The 23870-nt window shown below is 38.5% G+C and overlaps 2 protein-coding genes across 4 annotated transcripts; both read left to right on the plus strand.

Moving 5' to 3' along the window:
- Positions 1 to 5915, plus strand: LOC103480154 (cell surface A33 antigen). Its single transcript, XM_008435011.2, has 7 exons — positions 1 to 142; positions 415 to 569; positions 1290 to 1503; positions 2518 to 2682; positions 2782 to 2898; positions 3666 to 3789; positions 3900 to 5915. Exons 1-7 carry the CDS (start codon positions 91 to 93, stop codon positions 4549 to 4551), a joined length of 1479 nt encoding a protein of 492 aa, XP_008433233.1. The 5' UTR covers positions 1 to 90; the 3' UTR covers positions 4552 to 5915.
- Positions 5916 to 6330: 415 nt separating this feature from the next.
- On the plus strand, positions 6331 to 23355 carry LOC103480161 (immunoglobulin-like domain containing receptor 2). Of its 3 annotated transcripts, XM_008435022.2 has the most exons (10): positions 6331 to 6463; positions 10586 to 10915; positions 11590 to 11709; positions 14819 to 14875; positions 16379 to 16525; positions 16613 to 16786; positions 17127 to 17240; positions 19345 to 19540; positions 20201 to 20873; positions 22766 to 23355. In XM_008435022.2, the coding sequence occupies exons 1-10, from the start codon at positions 6421 to 6423 to the stop codon at positions 22799 to 22801; spliced, it is 1890 nt and encodes a 629-aa protein (XP_008433244.1). In that variant the 5' UTR covers positions 6331 to 6420; the 3' UTR covers positions 22802 to 23355. The 3 variants fall into 3 exon arrangements, with proteins under 3 accessions (XP_008433244.1, XP_008433262.1, XP_008433253.1); XM_008435040.2 differs by lacking the exon at positions 17127 to 17240; XM_008435031.2 differs by lacking the exon at positions 14819 to 14875.
- The last annotated feature ends 515 nt before the right edge of the window (positions 23356 to 23870 follow it).

Genomic DNA, 23870 nt, shown 5'->3' on the forward strand with positions numbered 1-23870 from the left:
AAAGGTTAGGCAGGCTCCTGTTCCTCGTCCAAGAGCATCTGCTTCAAGTCTCTACAGTCTGTGAATGTTTTAGTCTTCAACTTTAAAAAAATGACAACGGGAAGGCATTTCGGATGGCAAAAATTAATTCTTCTACTGGCAGGTAGGTTTTATGTTTCTGTTCATTTCTGGGGGGTTTTGTTAAACAGCCCCTGCCACACCTTTACGGTAGTATCACTGTTGTTAATCAGTAACTCTTTCATTGCTGTGCTACTTAAAGCAGGATCATGTTTTACTACAAAGAGGTCAGTTGGTTAAAATAATATTTCAAATGAATATCAAGATTTCACTGCCCATAAATAGAATGAAATAAAAAGTTACTGACATCGAGAGATATTATTCGTGTGTTATCATGTTTATTCTTTTGTTTTGTAGTTTTCCCCTGCTGCTGGAGTGTGCAAGTGTCTATCAAAGAAAAGGAATACAGGGTGGCAAAAGGAGACGATGTTACACTGACCTGTACCTTCACCCCTGCTAACCCTATCAAAAAAAACTTTGTCCTGGCATGGGACGTTGTGGGTGCCCCATCGGTAAGATGTACAAAATCTAAAGCAGAGATGTTTTCTGGGTTGTTTCTAGTACGTTGGTGGTAAATCGCAGGTTTACGATACAGTAAAAGGGTCTAATCTAAACCAATTCACTTTGGAAACTATGGATCGGTCGATCACTCGGTTGATGTTATCAATTGAAAAACTTTGGAGAAGTTTTAAAGTCCTATATAAAACAAATAACTTCATTTTGGTCACATTTTATCATATTACAACCATCAAATTTTAATGTATTTTGTTGTGATTTTCTCTGACCAACACAAAGAAGTCCATACTTCTGAAGCTACAGGAAATTAACAGGTTTATGACATTTATTTGCCTTAAGAATTTCAGTGAATCGTAGTGTCTATGCAGTGACATAAATCTGATTCGTGCTTTTATTGGATGTGATGAGGTAGCGACCTTTGTCTGGTGGATGATGAATGGGTGAATGAGTCACAAAACTACAGTCCTGCTTAWAYGGGTCAGAAAAMGAAAATACCCCAGTAAGCTTTAATTCAACACATTTTGTTTTCTACTTCTTTGTAAATTTTCTTCGATAAGAGCACATAAAGTATTTTAAACTGAGGAAATGATAAAGGTTAGAATAAATATTAGAAATTATGTAACAGCTATCACTATGATGAATCTGTATTGTCATAAGGGCTTGTAGCAACTTATGGATTATCCTTTACTATCAAATCTGCATTTTTCCTCTTGCAGAAAGCAGTGGCCTCCTTCTTTCYGAACAGTCCTGTTGACATCGCTCCATCATATGAAGGAAGAGCCACCCTGGTGGTTGATGTGGACAATGGAGTAGCGACGCTCCTCTTGAAAAAGTTGACCATGGAAGACAGCCGCTATTATCAGTGCAGCGTCAGAATCCCCAAYGATGACGAGGGAACACCGATCGCCTCTACTTCTGTTTTAGTTCTAGGTGAGATTTGACGCAAGGCTGAGCTTTAGGTTCTTGATTGTCTGTCTACAATTATAGATAAATGCACATTGAGTGTAAATATTCAGTTAAACTCCTAAACTCGAATGGAGAAGAAGGGATATTGACGTCATAGAGACACATTTAAAGAGGTTGCATTGACAATATTACCCCTTTTTTTTATTTAAATTGGTAAGACCTTTACTGGAAACAAATATTTCTATTTCAGTAAATGAAAGATTTGCTTATTTACAAGGGGATTATTATCTTCCATATTTTTCTTCACTGTATTCAGTGTTTGAGTTTGTGTTTCGTTTGTTCTGCTGTGATCAGTCATTTACTCTGGATGTCATCGGAGTAAACGACATCTACTCAAGATTTCCTTTTTTACCCTATTCAGTCTTCACCTGCCATACTCTTGCTATTTTGTGTAAAAGCATACTTTGCAAAAATAGTCATATTGCTTCATCTTTCTCAAAATATTTTTACATTACAACAATATAATGTACTCTAATAGGATTACATGTTGCAGTCTAACACAGATCAGCACGTAATTGTAAAGTGGAAGRAAGCGATTTATTGTTGTCAAAATCTGCAGTGTTACGCACTGGGGATGATTTTCTTCATCAGGAAAAGAAAATGGATGATAGTTGATGGTAAGTTGACTGGAGATGAATACCGTCCAGTACTGGAGAAAACCCTTTTATAAGCTGCAAAAGCCTTTTCAAAKCTCTAGTTGTAAACAAATGTTGGAAACCACCTATTTTGATTGTTGCACATCACAATTATGTAATACATTGTGTGATTTTTCCCTCAGTTAAACTGCAATGTGCTATATAAAATGTTGCAAAGAACATGTAAACTGAACTCTTACGTAAATTGTTCGTGTTTTTTTTATGTATTGTTGGAAGATAGAATAAAGGGTGTCCTTTACAGATTGACTGTATTTATATCAGTGATGGAAAACAGACTCTATATTGCAGTTTATGTTTAAATCCWGTACATTTTCCATTTCAGAGCCTCCCTCTAAACCAGTCTGCACACTTCAGGGACAAGCAGAGTATTTTGCTGACATCACACTCACCTGCAAGTCTGAGGAGGGTTCCCCAGCTCCCGTCTATTCCTGGACGAGCTACAGTATTGAAAACCTTCAAAGACCATTTCCCCCGAAGACAACACAGGGTATGCATTAAAAACCAAACATGTTTTAAAGAAACATGTTTATGATTCGGGCTGGTGTGAATGCTGCCCATATTCTGATTAACATGCATGATGTTGCAGAGGATGGAGTTCTGTCTCTCTTCAATATTACAAAGGAGACGTCTGGCTTTTTTATATGTCTTTCAAAGAACAACATTGGTTCTGCAAGCTGCAACTTTACACTAGCTGTAATGCCTCGTAAGTATTTTAAGACATTTCAATCCAACAACTTGTATGATTACCAGATCAGTTTCCATCATGTGCTAATGATAAGAGCAAACCAGTGAAGTGGAAGAAAAACAGTTTCAGGATATTTCACAGATAAAAGACAGAAAAGTCTAGTGTACATTTGATTTAGTTCCTTTTTACTCCGAGAACCCTGAATAAAATCTAGCATAACCAACACTTTGTACTTTTCTATAGCATAAAATCCCAATAAAATACATTGATATTTGTATCAATGTATTTGATGCCAATCAAATACATTGATTGTAGCTGTAATGTGAATTTTTTTTTTTATGTACTCTGCTTTTTCAAGTCATTGTATTCCTTCATTTTTTGTTTTGTGTAGGTAGAAAAGTACACAAAACAGTTATCTGGCATTAAAAAAGCRTTTTGAATAATTCAATGAGGTTAAAAAGGAAGTTGTTGACAGCTAAATAAAATCTCATGTAATCTTTTTATGAGAACAAATCAAATTACTATGTTTATTCAGAAAGAATCTTAAAGAACAATTTTATTTAAAAAATCTCAGCCAGAATGTCTATTTTTTTCACAACAATAAAATTGTAGACCAACATAAATTGGTTAATATCCACACTTTATTACAATAGCATTTATATTACCACATTTAAGACTGTTATCACTCAAATTGCCTGATTCAGTTTCTCTYGTTGTATCCATCTGTCTTTTTTGTCAAAACAGGTCAAAGATGGAGTAATGTCTTTTCTGTTTTATTMTCTTAGAAAGTGTGAGCTTTGCATCCACTGGAATTATAATTGCAGCAGTTGCTGCTGGTCTTCTGGTTCTGGGGATTATCATTTKCTGTTGCTGCAGAAGAAAGAATAAAAACGAGGCTGATGAGGAGGGGTATGTAGTCATTTGCTAATCAAATTAGCAAATCAACAAATGTATAGCTTTTACAGTTTTCTGTGTGAAAGTCATGTAACCATTTAGAATGTCTTTGTTCCTTGTTTTAGTCCCAATGGAGATAAGGTGTATTATGACAAAGAAGGTCCTGAAGTGGGAGAGCCATACATGGATGACAAGTCAAACACTGAAAAGAAGAAGCCTGATCAGAATGAAGACAAAGATATTGCTCCTCAAAGCAATTACACCATAGGTGGAGCAGGAAAGACGTTTGATGATGACCAGCACAGTTATAGAAGTGGTTTAGAGAGGCACGACGGAAAGGGTAGTGATATAGATTCCCAGCGTTACCAAGGAGATCGGAAGGATTATTATCGTGGAAGCCGGGATCACCTGGACGATCAACGTGATCACTATGGAAGCCGAGATCGTGACGATCAACGCAATCGGTATGGAAGTCGGGATCGTCTCGACGACCAACGAGATCGCCATGGCAGTAGGGATCGTCTTGAAGACCAAAGAGATCGCTACGGAAGTCGGGATCGTCTTGACGACCAAAGAGATCGCTACGGAAGTCGGGATCGTCTTGACGACCAAAGAGAACGCTACGGAAGTCGGGATCGTCTAGATGATCAGCGAGATCGCCATGGCAGTAGAGATCGTCTTGATGATCAACGTATTCGCTCTGGAAGTCGAGATCGACTTGATGATTACCGTGACCAAGACTTGTACCGTGGTAACCGTGATCGCATTGATTACTGAGATRAGTAATGTAAAAATGTATATGTTTAATGTTGACTTACTGAATACTCTTCACTAAAGAGTACTCAGTAAGTCTCAGTCATTGTGTCCTTGGGCAAGACGYTTCACCTTCTTTGCCTGCTGCTGGTGGTCAGAAGGCCTGGTGACACTGAGTGTCAGTCTGCCCCAGGGCAGCTGTGGCTACAATGTAGCTCATCACAATCTCTGTGTGAATGACTGAATGTAGAGTAAAGCACTTTGGAGTCTTCTGACTTGATAAAGCGCTACACACGTACAGGCCATTACCCTTTGACCCTTTGAGCTTATGACATAAAGAAAGGTACTATTGTTCATGGTTATCTATGTCTTGAATGGGATTTTTTTTTATTTAAGACTCAGCAATAATTTAGTTTAAAATAGTTCATGTTTGTGATCCAGACTTACTGAACTCCCCTGCATGAAAATTACAACTTAAAGCTGGTTTTTCTTGGTRGCCCATCTTTCTATAATTAAATGCCAATTAGGGCAAAGTAAACACACTGTGGATGAATTCACTGTTTAAAATAGCTTTGTATACTAAAATTGTGCACTAAATACAGAAACTAATCATACAAGTGTACAATTAGTGTCATTATCCACCAGTCCATGGCATAAGATTACAGCCACTGAAAGGAAGAGTGAATGATTTGTTTCATCATGGCGCCTAATCCTCAGTAAGTTTCACAGTGGTTTGTAAAAATCTCCACATCCTGAGAAAATTATAACTTTTTGTGATGTGAAATTTGATTTTTTTTTTTTTTTTTTTTTTTACTGAATTACACAGGATAAGACGCATTAGATGTGGAAAAGGTTTTGAAGTGATTTGCAATGCTGTCGGTCTTGTATTTCAACAAGGGTGTGGGTTCCTCTGCAAGATGTAGTAAGGAGAAATGCAATGCTCATAGCTGCTGTGTTGGAAGCTGAAAATATTGGCCAATTTAGGGACTCCAAAAACTGTGATCACTACAGGACTGGTTCAATGCATCTCTAAAACTTCAGTTCTTGCACGAGGTCTGCAGTGGTCAGTATCTATCAAAAGACAGAGGACTGGGAAGCTTCTGCAGCTCAAATTGTTAAAGACATTAATCGTTGTTCTTATTAGAAAATGTCAGAATACATAGTGAATTTAAGTTTATTGCTTGCAAAGAAATAGATGAGGGATGATTATGGCATAATGTTATGTTTGCATGTTGTATAGCCTGTTTATGTTAGAAAAAGTTTTTATAATAAGATCTTTAATCATGTTAGTGCAAAGAGCCAAACTATATGACTATCAACCTACAATGTAAGATATACTGTATACTGAAATTTTAAATGATTAATTAAGGTTTTGCTTTGATAATTGTATTTGGGCGATTTTTAAAAAAAATCCTTTTTCCCATCTTTTAATGAAGTTAGAGAATACGTTTGTATAATGTTTGTAATCTTAGTTTATTTTGTAAATATTATGTTTTATTTTTTTCATGCGTCTATCACACATATAAAAAATTGATTTAGGATGTTCTGTTTTGTTCCACAAAATCCATGCTAAGTGACTTAATCAATCATTTGTAGTGATTTTTGTGCATGTTCTGTGCAACCAAGGTGCATTTTTATATCGAGATTAATAAATTACTTTGGATGACACCATTAGTGTGCAGTAAAACCTTTTTTTTCTTTTTAATAAGTGTTAAAGTATTTTGTCAACCCGTTAGATTTGATAGAGTTTTGTATCAGAGCCCCCCTTTGTCAGTGAAGTGGTACAGTCCCGTTAGACGCAGCCTGCCTCGGGTCTGGAGCAGCCGCACTCAGAGCGGACAACGACATGATTAACATGCGGATAAAAGCCGTTTTACCATAAACACGGAATATATGATGAACTTTTACCGGTTGGCAGTTTTACTGGGAGCTTCGGGTGAGTTTATTTCCTTTTATTACAACATGTTTAACAACCTTTCTGCTCTCGACAACAGCGCAACAGGTTGTGCCCGTAAACTTCAGCTTATCCCAAACCCGCTGGCCTCAGCGAGGAACCTGCTGAAGGGTTTAGGTTATGTTTTATCTTCACCGAGCCAAACAAGACAGACTCCCTTTAGTTCCCCGTGGTTTGGACAAATATTTTAAACTGTCTTCACATTTTTTTGGTTTCTGGGAAAGSCCTCCTTGTGCAATTGGCTGCTGRTTGTCATTAATCATTGTGAATATTCCTCAGGGTGTTCAGTCTTTGCTGCTGKAAGAAGTTGTGATACAGCAATACTATATCAACAAGACTATTTAAGCTTTTCAAATGTGGTAAAATTATATGTATTTGGAATAGTAAGGGGTTTTTTGTAGGCGTTARTGGTAGTTAATACAATTATTATAACTGCAGCATAACGGATAGTTTTTGTAATTTTAATGTATCTGCATTATACATTATACAACATACAAAGTATAACTGGTTAGGAAGAGTACAAAGCAAATAAWAATAATCCAAATAATCCAAAAAGTTAGCAGAAGTATACACAATACTAAATAAGACAATTATAATCTGCACTATAGTGTCAGTAACAACAAAGATAGTAGGGGAAAAAACAAARTACAGCAATGAAATGCAAAATTACCAACATGGAATCTAAAATAAACTTTTAAAAAATCAGTTTAGAAAATATCTTCTACAAGCATTAACAATAAGTACTTTGTAAAAACATCTSAAGAGGAAAGTTACAAAATGTTTTTCTATGAAGAAGTTTTTTTAAGTGTCACTATATTAAAAAGTTCAGCACCTTGTGGAGAATCTGCATCTACTTGTTAAAAATTTAGGAGGAGCTGCCACAGACTGGCAAGCTAAGTAGGAGTAAATGCACAAATTTATTGTGAAATAGACTTTGCAGTAGTCAGGATTATCCCCAGCAATCATTTTCATCAAAAAAAGAAGAAAAAAAARCAGCCAAAATGTTGGTTGGAGATAGGCACCAGCACCCCTCCCAACCCCACTAGCGACAAGAGTACAGAAAATGAAATGGAGATGAAAAAAATCATATGCAGACACATTATCAGGTATATTCCATTCTGTGTAGACATAAGCTTCAAAGAATCTTTGAAATTAAGCTTGGAAGCAACAACGCTTAATTTCTTGACTTCTGGGTGCTTTTTTAAATCWGCAGAGGAATCCACCATCAACCATTGAGTCTATTTTCAGTMTTATCAGTGGGATTTGTTGGAATAATGAGTCGATGTGAAGGAATGCACCGTAGGGAGAAAAAAGGCAGGAAATGTGACGGTTTTGGGAGGAAAAGCCTGACCGTGTTCAGGAAACGAGCCAGCGTCCAGCAGCAGAGCTGTGACCTGGAATACCTCTTACTGTTTTAACGGCTCCTCTAACGCTGAAATAACACCTTCAAGTCAGAGCACAGGTGGCGAGGAACCTGCCTATTAAACCACAGCCTTGATCACAGTAAACAATGGTTAACACACGTGCTTCATGATGCATACAGGCGTTTTCCTCTTTGCTTATTCAAARCTCCTCTCACAACAAAGTGAATGCATTCATGGAGCTGATGGAGGAACGGTTTGGTTTAAATCTTCAGTGGCTAATTGGTCTGTTCGGAGCCAGCTGTATGAGGCCGGACGCTCCTATTGGCTCAGAGTCTGTGACCTCCTTCCCCCCCTCTCAGCTCAACTGGGACAGCAGAGTGGGGAACAATGGTCAGCTCCATAAAGACRGAAACAAAGGGAAGACCGCAGGTCCTCCACTGGAGGAATTCAGGGTTTCAGTCCATGTTGTACACAATTCTGTTTGCAGAGCGTAAAATCGTGAGGTTAAAGTTTATGCTGGAGGATTTGGAATATGTGACACGTGAAAGAACTGGATTTCCATAAAACAAGTATTCATGAGGCAGAAAAATAATCAGGTCATGTTGGAGAATTTTTAATTTTTTAAAATAAGAACAATAAGACGCAAATATGTTAAAGAATAGTTGTTAAATTAATTTTTAAAGACTTAAGTTTACAATAGAAAATATTTCATTTTTAAAATATTTCAACAAAATCAAAATTAAAACATCCTAAAGTTTAGATTTTTATTGTTTTTAAATAAAATAAAAAGTCTAGCTTGCTTTTTTATCATTGTTTGAAAGACCAAAAGAAAAACATAAATGTATTATTTTCCTTAAAAGTATAAGAAATAATAGAACATAAACAAACCTGGCTGTGCATTTGTATGTAATTAATTCCTTAAGAATAAAAAAAGAAAAAGTTAAATCCCTTGACGTATATATTTTTTTAAATTTGTTTTTAAATGACATGAAAGTTCTGACTTTTGAAGTATAATTTTACTTATAAAACATCAATAAATATAATTACTTATGAAAAACATATTCAAGTCTCCCAGCAAAGGTTCACTAAGCCTAAAGGTCTTTCTCTTAGTGTTGTAAGCCCCCCCCMAAAAAAAAAAAAAATCAGCAAATAAGATTCCAGGCTCTGGTTTAAGTAATTTTTTAAAAAACAAGTTGATTCATTACTGTAAAATAAAAAATTAAAAATCAGTAGTTCACATCTTTCTGAACGCTTAGTGATTTAGAGCAGTGACTGATAAAAGCTATTGAAATAAAACTACTATATTGTTAATGAAACTGATTATTACAGAGAAGAAAAACAGAACTAATTGTCGTAATCAGGGAATTTTAATTAAAAGAGAGTAAATAAACACAGGGTGAGTGCTCCTCCTCCTGCTGCTGCTCTGAAGGAAAGGCAAACTGGTGGACTTGCTTTTGTTTTCATTTCCTGTCTTGAGGGAAATGTTTAAAAGCAGTTCCTGCCCCACCTAGAGCTAAAATGACTTTCAGGCATTACTCACGAGCATCTGACTGCTGCATCCCCTCCCTGTGTGATCACGGTCCCCCTGGCTCTCCTCAGTCCTCCCCCAGACCCCCCCACGTTACACTGGAATTTAACCTCCTGACCCCAAAGCCTGAGCAGCAGAGGAGCCCCCCACACACCTAATCTCTGTTCCTGTCTTCTCCCGTTTTGATGCAATGCAAATTACAGTTTCTTATCCTGAATCCTCTGCACAGATAAAGAAGATCTACAGCTGTTTCTACAGAAATAAAACTGTAATTTACATGCATTTTCCAGCCTTAAAGAGGTTCCTTCAAACCTATACTCTTTTGAATGTCACTAAAGGAGCGTCAAAAAATAATTAATTAGCAGGAACAACAACAACAAAAATGCTATAAACCATTACCTGTTAAAAGCTACTGTGCAGTGCATTTTAATCCCAGAATTAAGGTCCGAATTATTTGGTCCAGGCTGTAGTAGGACTGGTTCAAGGAAAAGTGTTTGTATGTTTCTGAAATCTGGAAATTTTCCGACTTTCCAGATTTCAGAGTGAAAAACACACTCTGGAAAATGTTCAGGTGTGAAGCTTAAAGCAAGCTGGTTCAAGTCTGAAAGTTGGCTTGGTCAGATCAATTATTGCAGAGGAAAGAGAGCACAGTAAGTTGTTAATATTCAGCCCTTAATAATAATAATTAATAATGCTTTATGTGGTTGCAAAGTGACAACATGTGAAACAGATAATGGTTGTTTAACTTATTTAATGTTTTTGCAGAGAACTGTAAACAAATGTCAATATGTCACATCAGCATTAATAAGCCAATATAAACTAGAACTCATTTATGAAGTGAAAACAAAATAAATGCTTTTCAAATTTTGGAAGAAAACCTACGAGAAACTACAAAAYACCATGGGGAAGAGGTTTTAGATAGAATATGTTTAGAGAGGTTTGTATTTTTTTATCTCAAATGCAAAATGTAAATAATAATTTTTGCACAATTTTGGGTTAATTAATTATCTGACTGTTGTTCTTTCAGCACATGGACTTTTAAAATCGATTGCTGAATTAGTTGACGGTTACATCACGATTAGTCTAATTAATCACTTCAGGCCTAGTTAATATACCAAATATCCAGGAATGAGAGTTCAGTTTGTACAATTGTTCTCTCGACGTCATTAAAAAATGTTAATCAGAGTCCGTCTCTGTCTGTGCTTGTGCCAGTCTGCGTGTGTAATGGCATGCACGTCACAGTGCGGGAGAAGAAGCGGTACGCCATGCTCTTCCAGTCCGTGGTCCTCCCGTGCCAGTATCAGACGTCCTCCAGCAAACCCCCGGTGGTGCAGTGGTGGTACAAGTCCTACTGCCGAGACTCCACCCGAGCCTCCTTCTCCCTGCCCGACACTCTGGGCTACAAGGCCTCGGAGCTGGGAGCCACGGCCCAGGTGGAGTGCTCTGACAGCAGCCGGACGGTGCGGATCGTGGCCTCTAAGCAGGAGTCGTCCGTGACGCTGACCGAGCACTACAAAGACAGAGACGTCACCATCATAAACAGTAATGTTGTCAGCTTTTCCCTCCACAATGCAAAAACACAAATTCTCATTAAATATTTGGTCTAGTTTCTACTGCAAATGTCTTTGTGCACTTGAAATAAGACAAAACTAATTCACAAGTAACTTTTCAGCAAGATATAGGAGCTTATTTTAAGTCAATAATTCCTTAATATTGATGATGCTCTTATGAAAAAGTACTGGCTATAAGTGCAATAATCTGTCAGTGGAAAAATACATTTTTCCCCATGTTATAAGCGAAATAATTTATCAGGTTAACTCATTCTTTTTAATCAACATTGAGGAATTGTTCACTTAAAACAAGCTTCTATTTCCTGCTGAAAAGTCACAGTTTTGTCTTATTTCAAGTGAACTAAGATATTTGCACTAGAAACTAGACCAAAATTACGTGGTAGGATTTTGTCTTTTTGCAATTCATGACAAACGTTTGAATGGGGCGGCTGCTGAGTCTGTTTGAATCATAGCCGTTCTCTCCATATAATAAGAATTTGTGTCATAGTTTCGTAATACAAGAGGAGGATCAGTCTCATGATCTCAACCTTCTTGTGTAAAGTTTTACATAACTCACCTCTCATCATCTCCTCTTTTGTTCAGAATGGATTCAACCACTCATCTTCACAGAAATCCTCTAAATATGAGCTTTGTGTCTCCACGCAGAGGCCGACCTTCGCATCGGGGAGCTGCAGTGGGGCGACAGCGGCGTGTATTTCTGTAAAGTCATCGTTGCCGACGATCTGGTGGGAAACGATGAGGACCACATGGAGTTACTGGTTCTCGGTATGGCTGCAGAAGAAGCAACATAAAGTTTATAGCCGTAAAGGTTTTTGGAAAAAGGTGCCTTCTTTGGGCTGCATTCCCAAGGGCCTTTATGGCAGCTGCCATGGAAACAGCCTTTAGATGGTCCTGATCCGTCATGACACACTCTATTGTTCAGCCAGTCGTGCATTTCAGAGGATCTGTGTGCACTTGACTGGACTGGGAAAAACTTAAAGTCAGTGAGGCTGTGCAGCAGAGTGCCGAAGGATTGTCTGTGCTTTGTTGGTTCACTGGGAGTACTGGTTCCTGGTTAATGATTGTACAGGGCTTGCAAATCTCCATCAAACAGCCTGTACTTCATTGATAAAGGTCAGACAATGAGCATTTACTGTAAACTGGAGCTCTTTCCAGATATGGAAAAGAGCTCCAGTTGGTTTTGTCCTCCCAAAACCAACTTTGACCTGAGGCCTATTCATTCATAACCTCTTGACTGTGCTAATCTGATTAGAACAATCTCACAAAGCATGGAGGGTTAGCAAACTGGTTTGGCTTAACCAGTTTGTTAACCAGTATTTTAGTAATACTTAAAACCTTTCAGAGAGTTGTAAGCATTCTAGGCAACTTTTTTGGCGTATTCTTGTTATAAAAAAAAGTTAAGCCAAGCTATTCCACGAAGAACAAACATCTAAAACACCTTTAATCGCTAAAACGGCAATGAAAAAGCAATGAAAGACATGAGGAAAACACAGAGTCAAATTGGAAGTACCAGAAGGAGCCAGCAAGGAGTGACCGAGAATGAAGCGGTTAAGTACTGGGAGGTTGAATGCTAAAACAATGGACCTGGACTGATGAGCTAATGGGATGCAGGTGTGAGGGGAGACAGCAGAAAGAGGGAGAGACACACTGGAGACTAGAGAAGGAATCTAACAAAATAACTAGATATAAGAGACATAATTAAACTATAGTAACAAGGAAAAACATAACTAGAAACAGTAGTGAGGACTGAACTAAAATAAAGCTGAAAAAATACTGATTTGATCAAAGAAATAGACTAAGGAACAGAATAATCAAACCTCAAAAACCACTCAAAACAACCCTGGAAATAACAATTTAATTTATTACAGTTTTAGGAACAATGAGATGACCTTGTTTTACAACAAAAGTGGTTCAGATGCTGCCATTCCTCGCCTCTCTAAACAGAAAAATGTTATATCTCAAAAATTCACTCTTATTCAAAACAATTTTCTTCTAAACTAACTGATCATTGGATATGTTTTTCTTTTTTTTCTGTATTTCTACTACTTTTCACACTTTGTTGTTTGCCCCCTGTTGTCTTCCAAAAGCCCCTTATAAATTACCCCATGACTCACTCCATAGCCCTCCAATCACTCCCTGCTCCTCACAACCRCAACGCTCCTTGTCTTTCTCCAGTTCCTCCGTGTTTCAGATGGTATGTGAGCACAGTTGCAAGGCCAAGGTAGCAAGATTCCTTTTTTTTTTTTTGCCTCGACACTCCCTACCAACAGCTGACTCAGCACATTTGGAATAAGCTCTCCGCAGTTCCAAGAGAGTTTGGTTTCTGCTTGCAGACAGACAGATCATTTGCTGGTCTTTACTCTAATCACAGTTGTTTAAAATGTTATAATAAGCACATGGGGCAAAAACAAGTGGCTCAACTTCAGGATGTAGCAGTTTTCTACCTGATGAAATGATTCCTGACATTTTTATCGTTAATAAAAAGCGCAAAAGAGCATTGTTTTTTTTAATACAACACAACTCTTTAAACCATTTCTAATGATCTGCTGTGGAAAAGTGTTGACCTCCGATTTGACATCTCACCTGTTTTGGTAATTGTTGCTAAAAGTTGCTAGAATTAACTAAAATATGTTTGGATTACAAACAGAAAATACATAATGTTATATTGCTGATGCTGGTGCCTTTAAACAGCAGTGTAAAACAAAATTTAGAAGCTAAAACTATGTTTTATTTGTATCATTGTGCCTCTATTTAACCAGGAAGTCCCACTGAGATCAGAAATCTCTTTAAGAAGCGAGACAACATCAAAATTAGAACCATGTAGATCAAATATTGAACAATAAATACGACAAGTTACGCAGCAATTTAAACACGGTGATCTCAGAGGAAAAACAATGACGTTCCTTCTTCACTGCATTTTTTTATAAACCTTAAAATGCTTAATGGATGTAAGTGTTTTGAGTTTAATCCAACTCAATAACGCATGGTAGGAAAATGCTGTTTTGCCCATAATCTGTCAAAGTCAGACATTCGAAAGCAGCCATTTGGAGGGACTAAGTGGTGTTTATGGAACTGACAGAAAATGGGTTACTGAGGCATGCTGGGAGTTCACCGCGCAGGGCTTTATACATAAAAACATATGCATGAAAGATTTTGCATTTGAGATGGAGTTTGAAGACGGCTCTTTAGAGAGGAGGAGGCTGCATGCATGAACAGTATGTCACAGTAATCAGTTACAGACAGATACATGGATTTAGTTTTCTGAAATATAAAACAGTTTTCATTTTGAAATTCTTACCCAAGTTAAAGAGCTGCACATTTAAGCCTTTCATCAGCTCACATTCCCAGTTACGTAGAGGAGGACACTCTTCCAGTCATTATATCATCAGACGTAAACAGACCTTGATTGTTAAAGTGTTGCTTTTGACAAAACCATAAACTTTGTTTTTTTGGGGTATTTAAAACCAATTTCAGACCTTTCAAAAGTTGTAATGCCAGTGGTAGCAGATCTATAGATCATCTGGAAAAAAGGCAGTTTAGTTTGAATGTTTTTATTTACTGGTCAGTTCCWCTGGTTAAGGTGCTTGGGTTCATTGCTGGTCTTCCTGTCTGTTTCTTACTGATAGTAATGACTTTACTATGAATAAGTACCCCACACGACCCCATTTCAAGGAAACACACCTACTCTTTTAATGCTTTTCCTGTGTGTTCGCTAAGCCTGATTTTGTACAATCTTAGTTTCTTTGATTAATTGATTATTGCATGAACATCAATCATCATCTTCTGCCAGATTTGCTAATTTGCCTGGCCTTTGTTGGCGCTGCTTCCTGCTGCTTCTGTCTGGCCTTCACCTGTGCTYTCCCTCTCTCTGCAGGCAGGACAGGTGAGCAGGACGATCTTCTGCCTGAGTTTGATATGGAGATCATGCCAGGTACGGCCAATCAGCTGCCGCTTCTCTGCATTTTCRAGCTTTTCTGTCGCCTCCTAACTGATTTAACTCACGCTGACCTTAACCRACGCTTTCCTTGACTCTGAAATAAATTATGGGTTTCCATCTAACAACTTCTTTCTGTCTAAATGGCAGAYCTGGTGCTTTATCTTTAGTCATAGTTTAAATTCTTCRGAGAGCTCTGGTGGGCTGTGCAGATTTTGCTTAATGCCTCCCCTGGGGAGGTGTGTTGTTAGCGTCTGTAATTTGGAGATGTGATCAAGGATTAATGTTACTGTAAGTTCCCTCAAAATCCCGTGAAAACACGGGATTTTGAAAAATCCTTGTTTCCCTGTTTCTCGTCACTCAGTTACTATAAAAGCTACAATTGGAAGAAAAACTGGTTTATTAGGGGTAAGAAGTTAGCTCGTTAGGATAAAAGATAATACAGGACCTCTGAATTTACACTCAGAATAATTACAASCTAACATTTGTCTACAGATAAAAGATAAAAAATGTTTACATTTGGTAAATCTTCATGGATGTCAGTTTGTTTCCAAACCGTTTAGCTTCATGCTTGTTAATGWCTACAAACATCATTTTATTGGGATTTTAAGTACTAGAGCGACACAAAATAGGGCATAGTTGTAAAAACCCATAGTTTTTAACATCTTACAAATAAAAATCTGAAAACTGTGACATGCATTTGTATTCAGCTCTCCTAAACCAATACTTTATAGAACCACCACACATTTAAAGATTCAGATTTTGCCCTTTCAGCTTTGTAAAATAGTTCAAACTCAGTCAGTTTGGATGGAGAACAGCTATGAACATAAATCTTCAAGTCTTGCTACAGATCCTCAGTAGGATTTTAGGACTRAACTTTGACTGGACCATTCTATCACATGGATTTGTGTCAATCTAAACAACTCTGTTGTAGCTCTGGCTTTTGTGATTAGAGTTATAACATAAAACATCTTCTCCTCAACTCTGACCAGTTACCTGATCATAAGAAGAAAACTATGCATTATGCTGCCAGTGACATGTTTGGTGACACTTTTTATCTGACCAGAGCATCTCAGATTAAAAGTATCTTTTGAAAATATTGACCTATAAGCAGATATTGAGCATATTTTTTCAATTAAGCTCACGTTTCTGTAATGACAATGTATTTTTTCACTGGTCCGAGGTAATATTTTAATCCCAAAATGTTATTTTTTTATTAGCTGTAAGCAGAAAATCATCACGATTAACACAAAGTGTTTGAGGWACTGAAATAAATGAACTTTTCAGTAATATTCTAATTTTTTAAACGGGTCTTTAAGCACCTTTGTTTTGGGTCCGCCTTGTATTTACTGATGTGTTGTTCTGATTACAGTCGTAGTGCAATCTGAGCAAGTTATAAAATAATTGTTTTTGGCTGCTTGTTAATAAATCAGATGAGTATTGAATATGTATTTATTGTTTGCTGTATCTTCTTCCTGTGTGTGTGTTTGTGTAAAACAGAGTGGGCGTTTGTGGGCTCCGTGGCCCTGGGCAGCGTCCTGTTCCTCCTGCTGTTGGGGATCTGCTGGTGCCAGTGCTGCCCTCACTCCTGCTGCTGCTACGTCAGCTGCTGCTGCTGCCCTGATACCTGTTGCTGCCCACGACACCGTCAGTAACACGGACAGTCATCCGCTGCATTTACACTTTTTCTTGCCATCTGCCTGGGTGGTGTTGACGTGTCGTTGATTTGTTCAGTGTACGAGGCGGGGAAGATGGCAAAGTCCCGACAGGCGGCTCCGGTTCCCRCCCAGGTCCCCGTGTATCCGTACTACATCTCCAGTGTGCCGACTGTGGTCCCTCTTGCTCCTTCATCCCAACTGGACCCAAAGATCTCATCGATCGCCTCGACTGAAAATAACCTGGCTGGAKGTGAGTCATCACTCCTTAAATGGTTAACTTCCTCCCGCCCGAGAAGGAAGCGAAAACAACCCGTTTATCACTTTATGAACTCATAAATGTAATACTCCCTCCTTTGATTTCTCAGAGCTTCTAAGGAAACATGATTCATGGAAAYCCATKAATCACCGACCGTCTAACTCTGACTTTATCCGTCACCTTTGAGTTCGTTTCAAAACAGAAACGTCTCTTTGTGTCTTGCATGCTTGTGAATTAACACGTCATGAATCATGTGTGTGTGTTTGTGTGTCTTTGCCTGTAAACATCCTCCTTGTGTGTGTGTGTATGGGTGCTTGTGTGTCTGCATCTACAGTGCGCAGTGGTTACCGTCTGACCAGCAGCCAAGACCAGGACTCAATGAAAGTTTTGTACTACATAGAGAAGGAGCTGGCTCAGTTTCCAACCAGCAGGTTGGCTTCACTCAAATGTAAGCCGCCACTAAGCAGGCCTTTTTCTCAGTGTCTCTACGGCAGTGTGAGTGAGTGTGTGTCATTCTGTCTTTCTTGTGTGCGCGATTTGTGTGAGTTAAATAGTGCTAGAATCCGTCTAATCCTCTTAACCGTCTGAAAACATTTGACTAATTCAGATTGCTTTGGATATGTATTTTTAATGTCTTTTTCTCCTCACCAGAATCTTATGAAATGTCCAAAATAAAAAAAAGGCTGCAAATATTCAGACTTATTACTCTTTTTTCAAATTAAATCTAGTTTAATTGAAAGGGATTATTTTTTTAATTGAGATTTTAAGAAAAATAAAATATCTGAAAAATATCTAAAGACATGAACAGCCTAAACACAAATGAGAAACATGTACAATTGTTAAAATTGTTGATTTTTCTAACATCAGACAGGTATAAAACAGGTATGTTTAGTCTGATTTAATTGCTATTATGTGAAACAAAATCAACCATTATTCTGCCTTCTGTTAAAACATATTTATTTTTACACTTATATTATTTATACCTTTTTTAAAGTAACACAGTCAGTACACTCAGTTGGTATCAGCTGGTTAATTTGTCAGGCTATCTGCTGAGGTAGTCAGTCTGCAGTAAGGATAGACTTCCTTGTACTTCATGCAATTTGCATTGCAAATGCAATTTGCAGGTGCATAACGAAAACAAAGAGCACAAAACATCTCCTCTGTTTTCATTTRTTATGGAACTTAAATTGTGTTAAATCACCTTTTTTTCCTTTAGCTTTCAATGTTTTCCTCCTGTGCGGATCAACTTTTCAGTCAGCTGTGGTTTCCAGAATCTTACTGTATAAATACGGTAACATTTTGTCAACCACAGYTGCTGGTATATATATCATAAATTAGTGACGGTTTTTAATGGCGTACCTCACCTCTAAACAATGTGCTTAGATTTTAAGGTTCTTTACAATTCTTTGCTTCTGACGTTTTTGACATTCAAGAAAAACAGCTATGAACAAAGTAGCAGAAGTAGGCGATTATTGTCWAAAAATAAAAAATACACTTTAAAAGCAGCTTTTAATTAAGTAACAACCAAAAACCTATGACACTAAGTGTAATAACTAATGACCTACTGACTACTTTGTTGATTAAAAACCACAATGAGTTACTCATGTTTATCACAAGATTAGCGTGAAGAAACTCAGACATGCTCAGAAACCCTCAAAAAGGGAGGATTTCAATGGTGTTGTTTTAAACAATTACAGTGAAGGAGGAAGACAGTAAGTAATGACTCATTTTTGACAAGTTTGGAGGCTAAATTTGGACTCAATGAGGAAGATTTTCTGGATGTAAACATCCAAAAATTAGTCACACCACTAATAAAATGTAGATATTGTGATAAAGTTCAAGAGGATCTATGGAGTATTGCTGAGAGGAAGGTCTGAGCGCCACTATCAAAGTAAGCAGGAGCTAAGAGGAAAAGGCTGATCACCGCCACTCACTGATGCAGTAATTTATACAAGCAGAGTCCCAACCAGGTATTAAGTGCATGGAAATAAACATATTTTTCCTAAGACTGGCATTTCTGTTTAAAATATATTATTTGATCAATCTCATCTCTTTTTCTGAGCACTGAATTGATCAGTTTCGGTTTCTGAAATGAGTAACAAAAAATGTTGTACTGTACAATATATTTTTTAATGTACGTTTAATGTTACACATCATTTATTAAAAACGGTTCAGAAATGTTGTTACATAAAGAAGAACCAAACATGAAGCACTTTGCAAATTGCAGGGGAGTTTTCTAAATTAAATTTACAGCCACAAAGTGGGTGTAAATAGTCTTGACTCTAATTKCCCCGAGTTTATAAACAGTTAGTTTTCTGTTGCAATAATAAAAAAGAACGCACATCAGGCCTCATCCYTAATGTGGGTCAGATGGAAGTTTGCTACAACCACAGACATTTGTTTTCGAGTGCTGCCAAATGTTTTCACATTTCATCCGAGCAGAACTCATTCCGTTCATTCCTGCTCTGTGAAATGTTGCAACMCATGCTGAAGATTCCCGTAAATCTCTCCGTTTTGAACGTCGCCACAATCATTTCTCTCCGCTCCGACAGCCAGCAGCATGTCGGAGCTGAGCTCCCTTCACGATGGAGGGAACGCGGATTTCAGACGCAACTATCAGACGGTCCAGATGAAGGCGCTGCCGCCCATCCCGGACCGCGAGGAGCAGGTGAGAGCGGCTCCACCCGCGCAGAGTCGGCGGCCCAGACGAAATGACGGCAGTCTCTCAGACGATGAATTGGATCGAAGGTAACGGTGTCTAGAATAGGCTGCATTCACACGTCACGTCTTGTTGTAAACTATTTTCTTTTTGCACGGTCGATGTTTTTTTGTGGAGCATTGACCGCAACTTCTGTAGGGAAGTCTGGATGTGTAGTCAGGGCCAGGAGAGGACTGATGTGCTTTAGTGACGCAGGTTAAGTTCATGTAATCATAATTTCTAGCCGTTATTGACTTCCTGATTCACCGTCTCTGGCTTTTTTCTGGTTCAGAGTTACGATGCACGTCTCATGTCAGTGACRTAAAAGCTAGAAAGATGCARCATGTCCATTCAGACTGCAAATGGTTCAAAAACAATCTGACACGTATCCAAACTCGTACCACAAATGGWAATGGCACAGATTGGATTTTTGGAGTAGTGGAAATATTGGAATTGGGCTCTTTCAGACTGCGGTGAGAAAGCTGGGTATAGGTCGCATTTGTTCAAGAAACAAAAAGCAGATTTGGGTCACTTTTATCTGCTGTGTGAATGTAGTTRTTGCTCTTTTATAACATCCTTAAAAAATACTAATTAGTCTTGAAACTTAACCACATTTTGCTGCAACAAACTTCAACCTATGGGACTTTTTCGAAATAGGTAACAGAGTAACAAATGTCAAGCAAAATAAGCTGTAATGAATGTTGCTGCAGGTGGAACCCCCGCTCCGAGCACCTGCAGAGGAAGACGTTGAGCAGGCGAGGCCGCACCGGCTCCCTGGATGAGCTGGAGGAGTTTGCACGATGCTACGGCTCCCGYGCTCGTCGTCCTGAGCCTCCAGACCGGCTCCATGGGCGGGACTACAGCCCGCCGAGGCGTTCCTACCGAGAGGAGGACGACACCTGGGGCCGCCGGAGCCGGAGCCCCTCGCCTTTAATGCACAAGAGAAGGGACACATGGGACAGCGACCGTCCTTGTCGGCCGCCCCTGAGCAAAAGCTATGACGACGGCTTCCTCACCAGCGTGCTGGAGAGRAAGGCGAGAGGCMGGGGAGGGGACAGGAGCGCTGGGAGAGTGGATGAGGACAGCGACACTCCGTCTAAAGGCAGCTCCAGGGGAAAAGGCAGCGACAGCTTCTACAGCCGGTCGCCCAGCCACCGTCCAGATGAGGACGACCCTTTGCCTCCGTACTCTGAGCTGGAGGCCGAGCGATACCGCAGGGCTGACCTGACCACGGACAGGTACCGCACAGCAGACCCGCCCCGATCAGACAGATACAGGACCGCTGAGCCAGGCTCGAGGCCTTTCTCCTACACCCGACCCCACCAGGGAATGTCCCAGACGATACAGGGGGGCAGAGAGGAGCGGGACAGGAGCCGAAACCTGGTGAGTTACTTGTAGCAGGAATGAGAACTTCCTTCCTCCACCGCTCTGCAGGAAAAGTCCTGTAAATTGCTACAAGTCAAGCCCAACGGCATCCGATGGTTTTCTTGTTGTCAACGTTATCGCAAGTTGACTCCACTGCTGAAATCTGAAACAACTTTGGTAAAGAAAAGAAGGGTAAAATAAACAAAATTAAACAAACTCGGCACAAAGAATAAATGCAAGCCAATAAAAAGAGATAAAAATCAACAAAAAATAGACCAAATGTCCTACATGTAACAAACTGAGAGAAATAATATTAAAATCAATAAAAAATTATAATAAACTAGTAATAATACATCTATATTCTATGTAAATTGGACACCAAAGTGTCCAGTTTATGACACAAAACCATCTAAATGAAATTCAAATATGAGGAACCACAAAAGATTCAAATGTACTCATCTTTGGGCACAGAATGACTCAGAAAATAGTTGCAGATGATATGATGTGCATCTCTTATCAAGTGATGCACATTGATAAGAGATGCCTTAAATATTGTCTAATGACTGGAAGTAGACAATCCCATATCAAAATCTGCCAAAGGCCTGAAGATACTACATCCATATTTTTTCTTTTTTATTCTTTAGAGTTCTAACCTCTGTCTGCTTGCCATGAAACATGCTGAACTTTTGCAACCTTTAGAGAATTTAAGGGTCAAAGTCACTGAAGTTCACAGTTACTAATGCTAACGGCACTAAGCTAGCTAGATCACGAATAAGCATTTTAACGTTGACAAACTGAAAAGTCTGTGTTGCCATTTTAAAGTTTAAAGTAAGACAGATCTGAAATATGCTTCCGATCTCTTATTGGTGTATCTCTTCAAACTATGAAAAGATGCAAAATAACCTCAAAACGATATAAAATGAGCAAATGAAGTAAAGAGACGAGCTTGAGGGCAGAAAGTCCAGAAAAATGATCAGTCCTTGTCGTAAAACAAMTATTGAATGATGCATAATTGCACAGTAACTTCAGTGGGGGGATTGCTACATTTTTGTTCCCAGGAGTTTGTTTTATTATTCATAATGTGTCCTGGTGACCTCGGGTTTCAATCCAATTAGGACCTTTGTTTCCAGCCCTCCCTGAAATTCCCTTCTGGTTCTTTTTTTTTTTTTTTTTATGTTTTTTTGTGCAATTTCAGCCCCATTGTTTTACATCTTCAGTCCACAGCTTTAGTTATCTGCTTCAGCAGCAATTGGAAGAGAGTGCACAAAATTACTGATTAAGACCCACAGTTTTCATTTCGTAAAATATAAGCATCCCTAAAGAAAGTATGTAAATTTGATATACACAATTAAATTATTGAGGTGCTTACAAACACACCTAAATAATTTCTACAGGTCTGCTAGAGGTGTAAAATATGCATTATTCTTTATATGTGTGGAGAATATCAAGTGTTTACAGATTGCTTGCTCTGCGCCCTCCAGTGGAAGCAAAATGAACTGCAGCACAAAAAGTCAGCAGTTCTCCACTGAAGATTTTTTTTTTTGTCTGTTTTTGTCGTATTTGTTGTCAATAAGAAACATTCATCGTTACTGTTTCTATATATATTTTTGTCTCTTGTGACTTTTAAATATACGGCATAGTGGAACACTGAGTTATTAGTTTTTGACATATTGTCCTTTTGAGGTATTATTATTTTTCTTTTTACAGGAATGTCCTTTAAATCGCAACTAATTCTTGATATATTCTCTCCATGTAAAATGTGTCTTTCCTTCCTTTCCAATGTTCCAAATCTAAAACACATCTTACTAAAACCTTTCCTCTGCATGGTTTCCAGCTGTCACGCTGGTTGAGCACCGTCACTCGGCATGAGCGTCTCTAACCTGCAGCCTCTCGGTGTATCTCCCTAACAGAGCGCTGCACTGAGCAGGGATTCTCTGGTAGTGTGACGAGGCACTCGAACCTCCACCTGCACAGAGCTGCCGGTCCGTTCGTTTTATCCGTCCTGCATGCAGCTACGCGGGCAGAAGCTAAAACCGCCTCCACCAAGCAGGTGCATGAAGTCTGGCTCATCTTGACATAACCTCAGTGGGAAAACAACATTAGAGGAAGGAAAACCTGAGACAGACTGAGGCAGCCAGCCTCCGCCTGTTAGAGCTTGAAGGTTTCTGGATTATACTTGTGCATAAATGATACTGTATCATGCATATTTTATGTAAGGTATGACCTTTTCTTTGTGTGTGTCCATTTTGTCTGGTGGCTAAATTTACACAAGTGCCAAGATGTTTTATTTTATCTGTCCAATTTTTGCAGGTAAAAACCTCTGCAGCCTCCACTCCTCCTATTTATGTGTCAGTACTCTGTAACTCAGGTTAACTCTGCATTTTATCCTTGTATCTTTCCTTTTTGTGACAGTTTTGGAAGTACTGCACCTTGAATTTGTTTTGCAGATGATCATTGCACTGCCTGAATGCTTTGTAATAAAAAAAAATATCTTCTGAAATCTTGTCACTTTATCATAAGTACAGAACATAGCTGACTCGTTTTTTTGTTTGTTTGACTTTTCAGATGCAAAAGTTTTGCATTTGCGATTAACCATTCTGTAGCYAAATTCTTAGATTCTTTTTAAATGGTTCGAATTGCTCAAATAGAAATATAATGTTCATAAAATTAATTCACTGGATTGCCAGACAGATGACGTCCAGTGATTGTTTAGTTCTCCTCCCGCCTTACTTGTAATTTCTCCAATTATTTTAGGCTCATTATTTATTCCTTTGTCTGTCTGGGAGAGTTTAGACAAGAAGTTGATGCCATTTGAKCTAGACTTAGTATATCAACATGCATCAGATGAAGATTACTCTACTATTTCATCTATATCGTGTATCTTGTTCTCCAATTTTAGGACTTGCTCCATTGATACATTTTTAAGGAATAATTATGCTACATGTTTGAAAGAAAATAAATAAGATGTTAATTCTGATASCCAGATTAATAAACCATCATGCTGAACTTTTTCAC

The sequence above is a fragment of the Poecilia reticulata genome, linkage group LG2 (genome assembly GCF_000633615.1).
Source record: "Poecilia reticulata strain Guanapo linkage group LG2, Guppy_female_1.0+MT, whole genome shotgun sequence".
NCBI lineage: Eukaryota > Metazoa > Chordata > Actinopteri > Cyprinodontiformes > Poeciliidae > Poecilia > Poecilia reticulata.